General features: G+C 51.1%; 1 protein-coding gene across 2 annotated transcripts in view; it reads right to left on the bottom strand.

The window, feature by feature from the left end:
• Positions 1-1,968: 1,968 nt before the first annotated feature.
• The window catches only part of ATF7 (activating transcription factor 7), a 52,599-nt gene continuing 37,330 nt past the window's right edge, over positions 1,969-17,237 (bottom strand). For both annotated transcript variants that reach the window (XM_010565073.1, XM_010565074.1), the window contains exons 5-12: positions 17,013-17,147; positions 16,207-16,364; positions 13,501-13,600; positions 12,154-12,267; positions 10,859-11,005; positions 9,333-9,530; positions 7,940-8,048; positions 1,969-5,230 (exon numbers count right to left, since the gene is read on the bottom strand). In XM_010565073.1, the coding sequence (XP_010563375.1) occupies positions 5,013-5,230; positions 7,940-8,048; positions 9,333-9,530; positions 10,859-11,005; positions 12,154-12,267; positions 13,501-13,600; positions 16,207-16,364; positions 17,013-17,147 (1,179 nt within the window). In that variant the 3' untranslated portion in view covers positions 1,969-5,012. The remainder of the gene's footprint in view (positions 5,231-7,939; positions 8,049-9,332; positions 9,531-10,858; positions 11,006-12,153; positions 12,268-13,500; positions 13,601-16,206; positions 16,365-17,012; positions 17,148-17,237) is intronic.

Raw genomic sequence — 17,237 nt, 5'->3', positions numbered from 1 at the left:
CACCAAACAAAAACAGCTCCACAAGTCCAAAGATGACATATTTCCCGACTAAGCCATTGAAATCCAGGACCAGTTTGGGGGGTGGGGGGGGAAAGGTGGCACCAAACCCCCCAACCTCCCCAAGTCCTGAAGTGTTTGGAGGCCAATGAGGAGATCTTCATCTCCACCGAGGGAGAGGAGGGAGCGCTCCCCTCCATCACGAGCCCTCCTGGGGTTCAGCATTGCCCTGGGGCAGGGGAACGGCTGCCCTGGGATGTGTTTTTCAGCCATTTGTTTCTATTCGACATTACAGCAAAGACGGATCCATAAAAACCCCCGACTCCCAATGGCCGATGCCACGAGTTGGGCTCTCCCCAACCCAAGCGCAATCTAAATGCGACCTTTATAAACGCAGCAGGGCTTTCCCACGCTCCTGCGAGGAGCCCCTATATCGCTCTCCCCTCATCCATTAGGCCACGGAGGAAGGATGGAGATCCCAACCGATCCAAACGCCACTACCGCAGAGATGGGTTTTGGGGAAAAGCACGCGGGAAGCCACGGGACTGACACCAGCACTAACCGGGGTTTCGGTTAAGGCACCGCGGCTGAAGCCTGAGGGATGGCAGAGGAAAGTGCAGGTGCCCGGCGAGCTGCTGAGTGGAGCTGGCCAGGTGGCTGCCAGCCCCCAGGAGCCTCTGAAAAGCGGGAGAAATGATCTTGGAGAAGAAATCAGGTTGGCTTTCTTTGCCCCATCCAAAGACATCCACAAAGCCTTCAAGTGAGAGTTCAACCAGCATAAGAAAAAGCCACCTTCACCCTCACCCATCCTCACGGGTCTGGGGGGGGACCCCGCATCACCGACCTGCCAGAAAGTCTGTCTTTCCAACCAAAACCAACCCCTAACTACCACCAAAACTAAAGCACATCCTCTACAGTTACTGCCATGCTGACCTAGAGAAGAAACCGCCTCCAAGAGAAGCGATGAGGAAGGAGGAGATGATGTGGGGCAGAAACCCACCAGCCGTTCGGCTCTTTGGAGCTGTGTGAAGTGCTCAGCGGGGATTTCCACGCCTCGGAGCCCAAAGGCTCCCTGGGAGCGGCATGGGCAGCTTGGCTCCGGGAGAGGAGACCACATCAACCCTGACTTTTCGGCAGCTGGCTTTTAATTACTTGGGCAGCCCAATGTATCCACGCATGGCTGCTCTACCGGCATGGAGGTGCTGGAGAAAGTGCTGGTGGAAAATGCTCTCTCTACGTACCCTCCTGTCCAAAAAGCCTGGGAAGTCACCTCTTAAAAACCAAACCTGTCCCTTCTGCTGGAAAAGTGACAGCCACCCCAGCGTTGCAATGTTCAGCCCCCTGAGGTTTAAGACCTCCTCAGCATCAGCTCTGCCAGGCACCTTTTGCGACCCCAACAAGGGATGAACCTCACCCATGTGCCCAAAAAAATCACATTTATGGCTTGGGACATCCATCCACTGCACTGGGATGGGACCAGAGAAGTCCCCCGTTGCCTGAGGCTGGCAGGGGGAGATGTGTTAGCTATGCTGGATCTTTGGCTACCTTCCTCATTGCGGGCTCAGCCTGTCCAGGCCGGGAGGATTCCTGCTTCGCACTTGTCTCCCTCCCTGCAAGCAGGGCTGCTGTTAGCACGAGAAACGGGGACCTGAAACCTGCTCTGGGACCTGCTTTTGCAGCAGCAGTGCAGGTATCGAACACTATTGGGGTAAAACACACCTGAAGGGGGACACGGGAAAGCTGCAACCCTGTCGATTAAAAAAAATAAAATGTTAAGGTATGGTCAAACACTTGTTCCCCGATTATTGCTGCCCAGGTTTGGAGCTTTACAACCACGTTTTCACGGGTTTGCAGGTTTTTCAAGGCACTAAACACTTGCAAGCGGAAGGGAGCTGAGATGGGAAGATGCTGGAGCGGGGCAGCACTGATGACATCAGGAGCACTGAGGCACAGAGGGACGAGGAGAAAAGCTGCTCTTTGCATCCCCCCCCACTTGTCACCAGCAAGGTCTGAGGTACCTCGTGATGCCTGATGGTGCTATGAGGTCTCAAGGGTCGGAGCAGTCAGGGCAGGGAAAGCCCTTTTGTGGGACACAGACAAGTCGCAGGCAGGCTGGGCGATCTCAGCTCTCCAATCAGGCAAAACTGGGTCACTTCTAGTCCCTAAGGGTAAAAGTAAGGGGTCGGGGAAGCTGCTGCATCCGATGCTAACGCTGCCACGTGTGTGTCTGTCCCAGATTTGCTGCCTCTCCAATGTTACCCTTTGCTCCCTCCTTCCAACCCTGCCAGCAAAGCCACCAGATGCTCCTTGCCTCTGCCTCACCCATCAGACCCTGACACCACGAAGCGAACAAGGAACTGGCGCTGGGATCAGCCCAGAGCTCAATTCCTCCTTTCTCTATTCTTTCAACGAACACTTTTCCTCGACAGACGGAGTTTTTCTGCAGAGCTGAACACTTGGTGAGCCTAGGAGGAGCTGGTGAGCTACAGTCGGCACTGCCGGACACAAAACCGCTCGCTCCCCGCATGCTGTCCCAGCTCCTGGCTCCGAGCACTACGCACCAAGGGACAGGGACCCAACGGCTGCCGGGCGACGAAGCAAATATGTTTACAACACATTTTTGTCATTCCTGCTATTCCCAGACAAAGAAAGAGAGAGACACACTTGTTTCAAAGTCCCCTGAAATAAACTGAGGAGATCTGAAGACCAGAGCAAATCCCTTTGCTGCAAGACAGGTCATTTTTACACCTTTTTGGACCATGTGAAGGAGCAAAAGGTTTTCTGCTGTTCCCTGTCACAGGTCTACAGCCTGCATCCAGCAGCAGCAACGAGAGGAAGCAGAGCTGGGCTGGATCTCGTACCTCCTGCGAACCCTCTGCCTTAGATCCTGGCCCCCCAAAAAGGTTCTGATCCCCCAGTGTGCCTCAGCTGGTTGAAACCCCTTTTTCTCCAGGTCACACGGACTTAAGGCACGCCAACCCCCCCGTGTCCTGTTCTCACAGCTCACTCTCACTGCAGAAACACATATCGTGTCAGGATAGTAAGAGCCAAAACATCTGTCCACACACAGACTCTGCAGAAACAGTTTTACAGAAACAAAAGGCGGGTCTGGGGGGGCTACGCAGCATCTGAACCAGAAGTGCAAACTGCCGAGGCCAGAAGTGACCCTGATTACGCATAAGATGACTCTCAAGATGAGCAAGAGAAACCAGAGGAGCGCAAAAGCAGCACTGTGTCAAGACAAACCAAACCCAGGAAACGCTGCGGTCGATACTGCCGAGAAGTCGACGAAAACCTGAAAAAAAGAGGAGAGGAAGAAGACAGATCCCATTGATAGAAAAACCAAACTGCTGAACTTCCCCATCCATAATGGGATCTGGGTTCCTTGCTCAGGCTTTGCTTTGGGTTTTGCTGTCCCTGGAAACCTTCCAAGTCTGGATAAGCCAAACGTAATCACTTTGACAAACAAACTTGGCTCAAAAGTGGCGAGTGCAACCTGAGGTGGGCGAGAGCTCAGGTGAGGAGGGACCTCCCGAGAAGGAGACGAAGACCAAGGGCTGATGCAGCTCCACGGACTTGTGGCGAGGCTCCTTCCAAGAGCCTGAAAAGCACCCCTTCCCAAACCATCAACTCCACTCGCTTGCCCAGGGCCAGCGGCAGCCTCGGGAAGCACACACAGACACACACGCCTGCTATGCCCGCCCAGCAAGAAAGCAGACCTGAATCCAAACATCTTTCAATATCGAGGTTGGGTTTTTAACCTGCCCTGTGAAACTGGAAGCTCTGTGAATCCTTCATTTGCTCTGGCTGGGAAGCAACAGATGCTCCATCACCGAGAGCAGAAGATAATCATGAAGAAGAGGTAAAGGACCGGGCAAATAGAAACACTACTTTGTGCTCTCTCCTTTTGTAACAGGCAACTAATTCACGATTTAAGGCCACCATTATTAAGGTCATCGAGGTTATGTGTAAAGGAGATGATCCTTGGAAATGGAGGGATTTGTTTGCTAAGGTGTACAGTGGAGTTGGGAGCAGATGATGAATTCTGGGACTTGCACTACTACTGCCTGCTGGGCTGGCTCATCCTTTCATGTACCTCCCAGAGTGCCTTTGCACTGGTCCCAGCAGACGCAGAGCAGCACCAATTTACTGTAAGGAAGACTGAAAGCAGCCCCTCCACTGCTAGAAGAGACGGTACCTTTTCTCCAGCAACCACAGCGTCCTGTTACAAGAGCAGCACGTGAACGTCTGCAGCTCCCAGTGTGGCACAAGTGACCAGGAACGCGTGTCCCCACCCGGCCCCGTGTTCCCCTCTCCCAACTGTTGGGCACAAACTGATTTACAGCGATTACACTCCCATCATGTCCAAATCTGTCACTGGCATCTTGGGAGTTAGCATGTGACAAGACTACCCTCGATTCCTTTAACCTCAGAGCTCAAGGAGGCTTCTTGTGCGAAGGTGCAATGTTTCAGGTAGCTAGAGCAAAGGGGGGAGCAGATGCCTGGAAGCAGCATGCTGTTAAAAATAAAATACATTGACAGCACAACTAAATGTCACAGCCTCCCAAGAGCTATGTTTTCCTTTGCTGAGAGTGGAGGAGGAAGGAGGGGGGGTACTTGGAAGAGTGAAAGCGCCAAGGGGATCCACCAAGCATGGAGGTTTAGTGTTAATGTAACTGATACCTGAAAGTGAACCTTTCAAGGTGCTTTTCAAAGTGAGGCTCTGTGTGTTCAGATGACTCTCTGAGTTGACGGATCGTCAACTGAAGGATCGAGAAAAGCACTCAATCCACGGCCATCCTGTGGGGACAGGCAATGGCAAGGCAGCGACTGGGGGCCAGGATCTGTACAGGCTATGCAGTGTAAGAAGCGCCATAGCTGCCCTTAACTCACTTGAAAAAAAAAAAAGAAATAAAAATCCTTATCGGCCCCCACTCATCAGGGACTTAGTAATGGTCAGTCTCTCTGGCTGCGAGTTCGCGGTTAGCTCCTTGTCACACGCACAGGCTGTGACATCATCTGCCAGCAGACTGCGACTGTGGAGCCATGATGACGTGTGACGGTATCGGCATGCTCAGTTCTGTCCTTTGGCTCGCCATCTGAGTGAGCACCGAAGTAGCAACCGCTTCTGCTGCCGAGCGGACGCTGAGCCCGTTGGGGGAGGCCGTCACGGAGCTGTGCTGGATGACGGGAGCAGGCGAGCCGGTGGGCTCAGAGCTCTCCTTTGGGCTTTCTGCTTGACCAGAGAAGAAGGGGATGGAAAAAAGAAAACAAGGTTAGAGAGAGGCTGTGCGTGTTGCTATCCGTGTTAGCAGCGAGGTGATGGGATGGGAGACTGCTTCTGCCTTGGAAGGCATGCAGAAATTAGCCAGGTATTTACTTAACACTCACCTTTCCAGCCAAAGCAGCCTGGAGCAGAGAGGCTGATCCCTACAGGAATCCCAGGTCCCCCCACCAAGCTGGGCCCCCCCCAAGCAGCTGCTTGGCAAAGCAAGTGAGGACTGGAAATAAAACTGATTAGAGTTGGGACAGAATGACCCACCAGGTCCGGCTGGCCACATCCCTTGGAGAAACACCACCGAATCTCACTGAATTCATGCCAGGAAGGCATAAAGCGCAGGCTTCACACCAAGGATGGCAGACCCAGCGTAACCTTTATTGTAATAAATCTGTTTCCTCATTATAAGAAATGAACTTTCCTACATGTTGTTTCCTGGCGTGGTACTTGGTTCAAGGCCATTTAGCCCAGAGACTGAATAGTTCCTTCAGAGTCCTTACCATCTGTTGGGTGAGCACACAGGAAAGCGTGCAACAGAAACCCTTCTGCAAAGGCAGGTTTTTTTTGGCCATTTTTTATATAAATTACCTGGTTTGCTCTTTATTGTTCTCTAGAACATTAAAATCAATTAGAGCCCATTACAAACTGTTTGCTTGCTCGATTTCTTTCGGTAACTTGAAGCAATATGATTGAAGGGATGGGAGGCAAACAAAGGCAGAGACCTTCTTCCGTGCTCTTTTCTCAGCAACGCAGATTGGTTTCCAAAACTTTGGATTCTCTCCCACAAACAGCCCACTGTGCCCAGGCAGAGCTTCTAACACAGAGGATAATTTGTGACCTATCAAATGCCAAGGCAAGAGCAATCAGACCTCTCTCTTTAGGGGTATGCGCTCATTATCTACAGATGTCAGGAGGAAATTCCCTCCTGTGCACTTGGCTAGATGAATTACGGGTAAGATGCAGTCACCTTCCTTTAAAAGAGCAAAATAATGGCATGTGCTGGGATACTTCTTCCACGTCAAGAGGGTAAACCCCATGACACCCGGGGGGAAAAAAAAAAAAAAAAAAAAAATCAGAGAAGAGGTTTACAACCTTACTGGGCACTGGCAAACGTATTTTAGGGCTCAGTTTTCTACCAGGTGCTTGAATACTGTACCCCTTTCCCAAATGGGTTTTACCTTCCCTTGTGAAACCTTGGCTTGGCCTTCGCCAGCATATTGAAAGATGCGGCTAGCGCAGCAGATTTGAAAACTGACTTGGCGGTGAGAGAGAAGGTCGAGCAGAGCAATATAATAGTTTGGCATCCCAAAAAGGAGATTTACAAGGTATTACAAATAAAACAACCCAACTGTACATGAGGCAGCTGTAATTCCATCGAGGGAATCTGGCATTTTTGTTTAAGGACCTGCTTAGTCACAAATCTCAATAATAAAAAAGGCAGCCAGGGAGGGGGGCATGGGGAGGGAGGTGTGAATTTCATTTTTATTATTCAGATGTGTGATGAATTCCTATTATTGGAGTAGACAGACTGTGAGGAATAATAATAGGAACTGTAAACTTTGGAAGTTAACAGGAAAAATCATGTCGCCTCTCTGCATTATACACAGAGCGAACACCTGTCTGCAAGGGCTGGGGGACAGCGAGGATTTTCACGACCACATTACTCAAGCTCTGAGTCACTGTAATGAGTGAAAATAAACTGGCTGTGCCAGGCCCTGTACAGCACGTATTTGTGCCTCACCGCACAGGCGAAGAGCGTTTCAGAGACCCAGGAGATGGGAATCAGGAGGCAATCAGGAAGGACAGTGCCTGCTTTCTTGGCTTTTGTTTTCTCCCCCTTCCTTTTCTTATCTCCATCCATCCCTGCCTCTCATCCCGTTAATCTAGGCAACACTAGGGGACTCCAGCATCCTCCCAAAGTCTTTGCACAAATACCACAGCATGGAATTGTTATTGCAGAGATGACATAAGAATCCAGACATAATGTTTAGCTCCCGGGTTGATTATAATGAAATAGGCAGCATTAAAAAAAAAAAAAAAAAAAAAAAGAAAGAAAGGAACAAAGATAAAGAGAGGCCTTCTTACTTCCAAACCCGAGCCAATTTGATGTGAATTGCAGAGAATGAGATATAGACCCTCATGATGTCATTTATAGAGTCTGGCCTTTTCTGACTCTGGCTTCGCTTTCAGAGCAGCAATAGTTTTTAACTTCAAAGAGAATATCAAGTGCTTGGCACGCTGCCTGGGAGCGAGTGGAGAGATGCTGGCCCGCACTCCAGGGCGAAGCGGAGATATGGATCTCTGTCAAATATTCCACACTACAGAGACATGGAGGGAGATGCACTACCTCCTTCCCTCGGCGCTTTTGCACCATGGTTGCCCTCACTGCCTTGTTGCAAGATCTTATAAACCACGTTAAAGTGCCAATTTGCAGTGCAAATTTGCAGGTCCAGCCTGGGTGGACCCTCCTCAATACAGAGGCTATGGAGGCAATACCAGCAGAAAACACAGGACCAAGGTCTGTCCTGTCCTGCCTGGTGCACTCACTGGAGGGTGATGGAGCAGAGACTAAGATGAAGACTCCCTTCCTTTATGCCTTATGCAGGTTTCATCTGCTTAGACCTACTTAAAGGGTAGTAAGGACCAGAAAATGTCATCACTCACCGAGATAGCCCTGTGTTTTCTTCTGTAGTGCAGTGACGGGGCAGTCCTTGTGAGCCAGCAGGAGCTGTTTAAGTTGAGCAACTTCGTTCCTCAGTAGCATAACTTCATTCTGAGATTGAAAAACAAACATGCACGTATGCATCACTCATGCTCTTGACAGCAGCCTCTAGCAACATAATTTGTGCCCTGCAAACTTACAATTTGTTGTCTAATTTGAGATGCCTTTGGCCCAAGAACATCCAAAGTTTCTGGGTTTGGGGAATTTAGCGTGCAAGACACGTACTGCAGCATTTCCCTCCAGCAGCCCCCACTGCTGGCTGGAAAGCCCCTCGCTATGTTAATCATCTAATCCTGGACATACATTTGCCTGAGCGCTCCTGCAAATGCCAACTGCTTGAGTCAGACACTCCAGCTTGCTGTTGGCTCTGATGGAAAACTAAACAGAGCAAGAAGCTGAGTGTACAACCAGCTCAGCCCACACCAGGCCATGGGGAACATCAGAGCTCCTCCAAGCTCTCGGTACCTCTGTGAGCTTCTTCTGTAAACCAGGTCTATTCCCCTGAAAGGCATATTATTCCTCTATTGAAATGTTTGGAGAAATGGCTAAACACAGTCAACTGTATTTCAAAATTGCCTGAGGAAACAGTTTCTATAATTATCTGGGGAAGAGATTAAAAATGCCATGATCAGTGCTATTGAAAAAATCCCACGGCATGAGTCACTAGCCACCAGTGAAAGAAAAAGCCCAGAACGGACACGAGTTCAGTGTTCAATCCTCAGCCAGTGCTGAGAGCATTAATAAGGGGGCTAACGGCAATGGAAGTGAAGCCTGTATTTTCAGATGTGCTGCACTTCTGCTAGGCATGCTGGGGGTGCTGCCAGAGAGCCAGGGAAACCAAATTCTCCAGAAAAAATTGGTATGGCTGCAGGCCACAGATGCAGAGCCTCCCTGCTCACCCTGGTGCCAGGTCCACCGTGCAGGGAAGGGAACTGGGACTGCTTCTGCTGACCCTGTGCCAGCAGAGAGCTCTCCCTTGCACAGGGGAGGTTTCCACTCTGCAAATACAGCTGCTTCCCAGGGCCTCGGCGCTCTGCTCCTGAGGCTGGCGTCACTCCTTGAGCTACTGCCTTGATGGGCAGAGGCAGAGCCTTTTTGAGGGGGACAGGGAGAGAAACAAGAGCACTGAAGCGCTCTTCCTACGCGGCCTGTTCAAGGCAGAGCACCAGGATGGAAAGCAAGGAGTGTAATCTAGGCACAGAGGCAGCAATCCTGCTCCAGAGAGCAGCATCCAAACACATGTTGTCTCTGCAGCACAGCGAAGATGTTCCCTCTGGAGCGACGGTCCTAATGCTGGCAAAGGGCTGTGCTCAGCCTCCATGGTTACATACTCACGCTCAGCTGGATGTTCTGGGTCGTGAGCTCCTCAGCTTTCTTCTCCAAGGAAGACACCCAGAGCTTGCGTTTCTGACGGCAGCGGGATGCGGCAGCCCGGTTCCGCTCCAGGAACCGCTGCCGGCGCTCGTCCGGGTCTTCATCAACCGTTCGTCTCCGTCGCCCGCCAGTGCTGGGGGTGGGCTGGGCAGGGGAAACCTGGAGATGGGGCACGTGGAAGAGAGATACTGAAAAGAAGCTCTGGTGCAGGCAGGCAGACACACACCGGCGTAACTAAGGTTTGGCAGAGGAGATGCCAGCACTCACGGCTGGGGCAAAAAGGGATTTGCTTTTGCAGAGCAGCCAGAACTACACACTGCGGGGATGGACCAAGGGCAGCCCTGGCTGCGACGGGGGAGCTGGGGACAAAGCCCCTTTCACAGGCATTTCTGGCAGCCCTTTCTCAGCTGAGTCTGAAGTGCCCTCCAAACTTCAGGTGTGAATCCACATGAACTCTCTGAGATCCTGAACCAGGTGAACTTGTGAATGTCAGGGGAATTTAGTTAAAACCCAGACTCCTACAGTCAGCTAATGGCATGTAACCATCAGCAGAAGTTTCCTCCCCTCTGTACCAAGGAGCTAATGTGGTAAATGACCACGGGCAATGCAGAGGAAACAGCCTTCCTTTTAATTTCACTTAAGAGACTTTAAAAAGCACTTCATGCTGCAATGACTTAGGAGATTCCCACATGGCCAGTGACCACGTATCAGCTGATGGAGGGTAACTTCCAGCTGCAGGGCTGCGAGTGCTCAATCCCGCTCTGATGCACGTAACCACGCAGAGTCAAAGCACCATCTCCATTTGGGTTCAGTAACTTGCGGAGCACAAACAAATTACAGTTTTTGAGTGGGCAATTTGCTTTAAAAATTAATTTGGGTTTAATTTTCCCTGAATATGTTCTGCTAAACAAACTCTCAGAGGCAACTGGTACAAACGATTTTCTAATGTTGCACATTCCCTGGTTTTAATTCAGGAGAACAAAGGAAAAGTCAGCGAGGGCAAACAGTCCTGCAGACACAGGCTTGCCGGTGCTTCTGCGAGGGCTCTGTAATTACACTGCCACAATCGGGGAGTGCAGTTACACTTCGGTACTCGCTGTCAGGCAGCATATGGATATTAAACTTTTGGAAGCCTATCTAACTGACGGAGCAGGTGGCGATCCTGATGGAAGGCTGGCATTTGGTTAGCTGGCAGGAGCCAGTGGAGTTGATTGCCTAAGAGGGGAGCGTTTAACCCCAGTAATTGAGCAGGGAGAAGCAGCAAAATATTCTTTCAGAACTCCAGACCTCGTCAAGCAAATTAACATGTTGCTGAAGTTTTCTGCCTGGTGGTGTTTGAGACCATTAGTGCTGAAGCGTCACTGAAAAAACAGGGTTTTTAACTCATTCTGCACACCAGGAAGCCACAAGGTTTTCCTTCTCTTTTCCCAAGGCCCAGAAACCCCCAGCATCTCCAGCCCAGCTTTGCAGGCTAAGCAGCAGCAAACCTGTGGCTGAGCTGGGGAAGGGGCGTCAGGGTGCTGGACAAGTATCTGACTCTGCTCTGGACGTGCGGTCACCATTGTGCTGGCTGAGCCCACCACCAAGCTGCTGCCATTCAGTGAGGAAGATGCCGTCAAGCTGGCCTTCAGCCTCTGTTAAAGGAGAAAAAAGGACGTCAGTGGACCTGTTATCCATGCTGCTAAGGCTTTAACCAGCTCCTCCATCATTCAAGGAGCCAGGCCACTGGGGAACGGGCTCTTCAGGGACTGCGGCTGATTCAAATCCAACAGAAAGCCATCACCATCTGGCCTACCCAAAGACAGACAGTGGCTTCCAACTTAGGCTCAAGCAGGCAGGTGTCCGCATCCCAAAATTGCTACTGCAACTGGCACCGATCCACTCCCCAGCTGGCAGGCTCTGCAGAAAGACCATGGACTGAACAGGCTGTGGAGCTCAACTGTCCTTGAGCACCCGCAGAGGGGTCCTTCTGGAATGGAGTAGGACCTATGCATGATCGAGACCAGGTATTGCAAGTTCCTTCTCTGGGCAGCCAGACGCTTGCCAGCAGGGCAGGATGGCTGTTTCATGCCTCCAACAAAGTTTAAGATCTCTCACCCCACTTGTAGCTCTGATCTGCCCATGAATCCTGCAGACACCTCAACAGGGTACGATGGGAGCAGTGACAACACACCAGCAACGGTGAGCAGCACCACCGTAAGAGGTGGGTTTGCAAACACCTCTACCCTGTCTCAGCCAAAAAACCCAGGGTTTTTGCTGCTCTCTGCAAACTTAGGTTTGCCTTCCCTCCTCTGCGTGCACCTAATTTGAGCCACGAAGAGCCAAGACAGGAAAATTCTTTTGCAAACTTTTAGTTAAAGGGGCCTACATGAAAACCATTACCAGGATCCTTGGATTACAGCACAACATCTCTCCTCTTGGCTCTGCCTTCCTCAAGCCCACCTCCAACCCATCTGTTATCTTGGAACTAGAAGCACCAGCTTTACAAAGCAGCCGTGTTTAGGATAGGGCTGAGGTTTGTCTTGACAATAGCGTGCCTGCTCTGCCTGCCAGAGCCGCAGTGCTGATTAGTCTAATATTCCTGGTGGCGGCATTTGTAACACCTGCTCTCGGTGTGGGCAGGCACTCTGATGGCTGCGCTTGATTTCAGAGAAGCAGTGGCTCTTCGTGAAGGCTGCAGGGAAAAAGCCTCCAGATGGAGTCTCTTCTGGAGGAGCTAGCGAAGACTGAGGAACAATGCTGTGGATGTGACACCCTCCCCGGCATGTATTCGGACCCTTACCATTTTGGCTTCAGAGTGCACTGGAAGTCCTGAGGGTGAAATGGACCCGCTGCTGTTGATGGGTGGCCCAGGAATACCAGGAATGTTCGGCACCATGGACATCGGCCGAGCCAGCTATCGGGGATGAAACAACGCTTGGGTTATGGAAGCTGAGGTGCTTTCACAAGTGCGCTCCGTGAAGTGGCTCTGTAATAATTCCCGGACCAAGCACATTTATAAATCTTGACAAACGTTCAGCGTTTAACTACTGCCATCAATTATGCCTGCTGTCACTGAAGGCCAGCAGCCACTCCTTTGGTGGCCACGGTGGCTGTTTCAGAATCACCCAGCCATACCAGCCTAGCGCTGAGGACAGGGAGGAGGGCAGCCCTAAAGCCTCCCTCCTTCCCTTCCATCCCAGAGGGCTTTTCCCCACCAGTACACGAGAGTGGATGGAGAGGGAGGGTACAAGATCCCCTATGGTTCTCTGCCTGGTTCTTATTGCAAAGCTGCCGCAACACCAAGGGTAAGTCACAGCATCCCCTCCTAAACATGGAGAGCTTTGTCCCTCACCAAAGAGGGGAAAAACCAGAGTTTGCGCTTGCTTTTATAAGCCACTCAGGTACGCTGTTGCAAAGCTCTACAAACGCAAGTCGTGTTTCAAGCTATCAGGAAGGTGTGAAGATGTTTCCGTGCCCACAAGCTATGCCAAGCTGCCTGCTGTCTGCCTACTTTGATGTCAACATTTCTGTTACCTGAGGCAGAAGGTTTTGGCCATTACTCACTCAAAACCCAGAAGACATGCCCAGCAGGACAGACAGGATTCACACGGGCTGCTTGGTCGGGAACTGAAGCGCTCGGAAGACGTACAAGCCACCCACCAGGCAAATCTGCTTGTGAGTTCTGCACCACGGAATATTCTCCGTATGCAAAAAGCACAACCCGCAAGGCTGATATTCAAACAGCTCTTTAGCACGCTGGCGAGGTTAGGGTGGCTTTCCTGGCCTGCAAAGACCAACATGTTCTCTGCAAGCTCGAATGGTTTCAATTGAGGCACGCTGTTCCAAATGGAAGCAGCTAATCAGGGATCCTACAGTTCCCAGCCCTGGATCAATGGCATGAGCCATCTGTCCAGGCAAGGCTTTGTTTTTTTCCAGACTTATTGCCCTCTAGTGTGATCGACATGTTATTACTACCTTGCCAGAGCTGGTCCCCCTCCTCCTCCTCCTCCTCTTCCAGTCATATCTTGCACAGAGGGGGAGATATATTTTAATTTTTACAAAATGGAAGTGTCTGCATATATTTGGCAGGGGAAAAAACACTGTCCCCTCCTCTGCCACGCAGAGCTGTGTTGGAAGTTTCTCTCACCGATATAACAGAAGGCATCTGTACGGGAGGGCCTGGGAGGACGGGCATGGTCTGTCCGTTTGCAAGCTGCACGACAAGTGGAAGGGAACCTGTGGGAGACCTGGAGAAACAACAATTCAAGTTCTCATGGATTATTTCAAGTTTTTGCTGTCCAGGCAGCCCCACGAGCTCAAGGGCAGAAGCACGAATTAATTCTGGTTCATGGATTTGGGCTCATTTTCCCATTTCTGAATGGCACTTTCTAAATGGGTGGGTGCAAAGCCTAGCTGAGCACGTGTTAAGGTAACTCAGCCTTCTGCACACTCGCTGCATGGCAGCCAGCACGTGCCAATGTCACACCGAGGAGACCCAGGCTGCAGCTCCTCGCTTGGGGCTGGCAGCGACACTGATGGCCAGCATTACGGTGTGCCCTGTTTAACTCCTAGGTGTACGCTGGCTGGCCAAATACACCATGGCTGCCAAAGCCCCAAGACATGATGCCCACCTGGATAGACAGAAAAGCACATCCAGGGGCTGCTGCAACTCCTCCTCAAGGAGATTAAAAGTGCCCTCCCAGGCTGAGCCTGGCACTAGGCAGATGGGGGATCTGGGCATCTGCTCCTGCCTACCAGTAACTTCCTGGCCTGGGAGCCACGTCTGCTGAGCTCCCACGAGAGGGTTTGCAAAGATTTAGCTTTCCATTAACAAGCACTTCTGACTCTGACTCCAGAGAAAATCTCCTAAATATGGAGTCAATGCAGGGCTGGCTTGTGTCTGCCCAGACAATGGCTCTGGGAGACAGAAAGGGTCCCGCTCACTGCAGGCTGGGGGAGGAGGCGATTGCGCTGGAGCCTAGTTGTGACAAATTAACAATACCAAGAACTTTTTCCATTGCAGATCACTTTGCAGCAAAAGGCGGTGTTTCTGCATGTGGTGACAAACAGGCACACATCCCCCTGCCTCCATTTTAGAGTGTCATAAACCTCACCGTGCTCCAGCTCTGAACCTCTGGACTCAGCCTTTCCAGGAGAGCGGAGGAAAAGCCAGAGCTGATCTGCTCCGGACAATGGGGAGAGGAAGGAAACCGTCCCTGCCAGCAAGGGCTGATCTCCCGCTCCTCCTCCGTTCATGACAGCACAGCATGGAGGCAGAGATGAGCCGGGAAGAGAAGAGTAGAGCTGCTGGGAGCCTGACTTTGCAGGAGGGAGAAAAAAAAATTGCTGCTGCCTCCTCTGCCGAGCCCAGGGAAGGGGATGGACGAGGCTGGGCTGCCTGGGATCCTTGGAGGAAGCTGTGCTGGCATGGAGCAACGGCAGGGTGGGGAAGCAGGGGACGTGGGTCAGAGGTTGGAGTTCATTGTGCCAATAACTCAGGCTGGAATTTTTAAGGCTGCCTTGGGAACGTGAATGCGCAACTCTCATTCATTTCTATTGGGCATCCCAAATCCTCCAGGCTGCTTTGAAAATCCCAGCCTAACAAGCTGAGTTACAGGGAGGTCACAGACTCCCCTTCATCTCTGTCATGCTGACAACCCCACCATGGCCGCCGTGGCCCTAACACAGGGACCCTCGTTAAAGTTGCAGCCCGACCTCTCCGTAGAGTGCGTTCAACTCTCACACTGTAGGAGGGATCTACCTGCATGGACTGCAAAGGCCACATAAAATCGTATTAAAGTCTAGCTTACTCCAGTTCTGATTTTTTCATGCCTCCAAGCACAAGGCGACTTGGTTCCAAACAGCCCCGTGAGTCTCTGCCTGTGCGGGGTTACAGAAGGAATATAATGCCTTTTCAAAACCCCAGGACAATCACTTAACCCCTTAATACCTCAAGACAGGATTTAAAACTTTCCGTCAGGAAGTCTGGATTGATGGTGCCAGAGGGTCAAAGCAAAAACACACACAAAAATATGAACTGACAGTCGAAAAAAATGGCCTGGTTAATGTAAGGAGCCAGCCTCAAACAAGGGTAATTAGAAAGAGGCCAGGACCACAGCAAAAAAGAAGCACCCTGACACCAAAGAATAGAAGTGAGGCTAAATATATGTCTCCTGAGGGCTCATTGTAATGTGTTTCCTGCATCCTTCAGGCTCCTTCCTTTTATGTGCAGGGCTGGAGCTACCTAACAGTGTGGCAGGCTCATAACCACTGCAGCGAGTGCTCTGGAGTCTCCGATCCAGATTGTTAAAGGGGCAAAAAGGAGCAGGTCATTAGATCTGCTGAAACAAACAGCTCCCGAGGCAGAAGCTGACCATGAAGGAGGCCAGTAGGTTGCAGAAGAGGTTACACTTCAGAGGCAACAGCTGTCTGAGAAAATCCCAAAGCCATTAAAGATCCAGACAATTTCCTACTGCCAGCTTAACTGAGCTCTCTCCACTGCATCAGGCTGCAAAAGCAACTTGGGAGTCCCCAGTCAGGCCACGCTCCCATCGTAGACAGCAAGTGTCATGTCAACGTGTTTGGGGATTGGGTTTAATTTTTCCCTGCAGTGAGTTTTGCCTCGTTTCGTTACACTTTGACAATTAGTTCCTGCTTTCTGCACTTACACCCCATTCTGCTTTTGCAGACAGTGCTGCAACGAGGCCCTTATGCCCAAGCAGCCGCAGCGGGAATCGCAGCACCTCAGTTGTTCTGACAATCAAGGAACTTATTTAGGTACCTAATTACTGCCCAGGAAGCCTGACAGTACGGGAGAAAAACCTCAGCACACATGTCCCTCCTCTGTACTTACCCAAGCTGTCTGTTGGAAGGGGGAGCCTGGGTAATGACAGAGGTTGGGGAAGGCAGCGTAGGGTGGAGCGGATCATAACCCAAGTGTAGTGGCAGCGAGCCTGGACGCACGATGGCTGGAGTAGGTGTAGAAATGATTACAGGCTTGGAGGTGATCTCCTGAAGAGGATCAACAGACAAAAGGAGACACACTGTTACTTATTAGCTTAATAATCGCCTGTCTGTCTCTTCCTTCTGATGGCTTAAAAGCAATTTAGGGAAAATTAAGGCACCTTCGCCACAGAAACTGAGGCATGGAGGGGAGCAACTTACCCAAAGCCACACTGATTTGATGTCAGTGCAGGGAGTGGGGCACAGAAATTCAGACTCCTGCTGCCTGCAGCAGCCTCTGGGAAATAATCCCCCTCTAAGAACTACCGCTCCAGCCCCAGCTAGCACCTCTAGGGTGGGAAATTATTCAGATGAAGAATGTGTCACCTGGACTAATCTGCTCTGAATCATAAGCCAGCCCCCACCAGGACACAGGGAGCCGGTCTCCGAGAAGATGCGTTACTTGTTTGGCGCTTTTGCCCTGCCGGAAAAGCATTCCCAGGGTGAACAGCAAGGCTTTCTGCATTAGCCAAATCCACATGGAGACTTAAGGGCAGCAAATGTGTATTTCAGTGAACAAGCTTTTATCTTTCTTTCTAAAATGAGGGGAACCTCACAATCCCAAATCAGGCCTTGGCACCCAAGTGGAAAAAAATTTGTTCTCAGTTGGAGAAGGAGAAACCAACATCTCCACAGGGCATGGTCAGGGAGACCTACCTTCTCTTTGTTCTGTGGCGACTGCGGGTTAGATGCAGGGCTGTCTGGCGGGGAAGAGTCCACCTCCACCGGCTCTTCCTCCTTTATCTTGATGTCCGGGGTGGAGGGCAGAGACATGTCCAGGGCTCCAGCACTCTACAGGAAAACCAGCCATGGATTGAGAGGACAATTAGCTCATATTGTTTGTGAAACATTCGGCTGCTCCCAGAGGAAGAGCTACAGCTC

Source organism: Haliaeetus leucocephalus, unplaced genomic scaffold (assembly GCF_000737465.1).
Source record: "Haliaeetus leucocephalus isolate CR32 unplaced genomic scaffold, Haliaeetus_leucocephalus-4.0 Scaffold186, whole genome shotgun sequence".
Lineage (NCBI taxonomy): Eukaryota > Metazoa > Chordata > Aves > Accipitriformes > Accipitridae > Haliaeetus > Haliaeetus leucocephalus.
The sequence above is the reverse complement of the archived record's forward strand: the minus strand, read 5'-3'. Positions and strand labels throughout refer to the sequence as shown.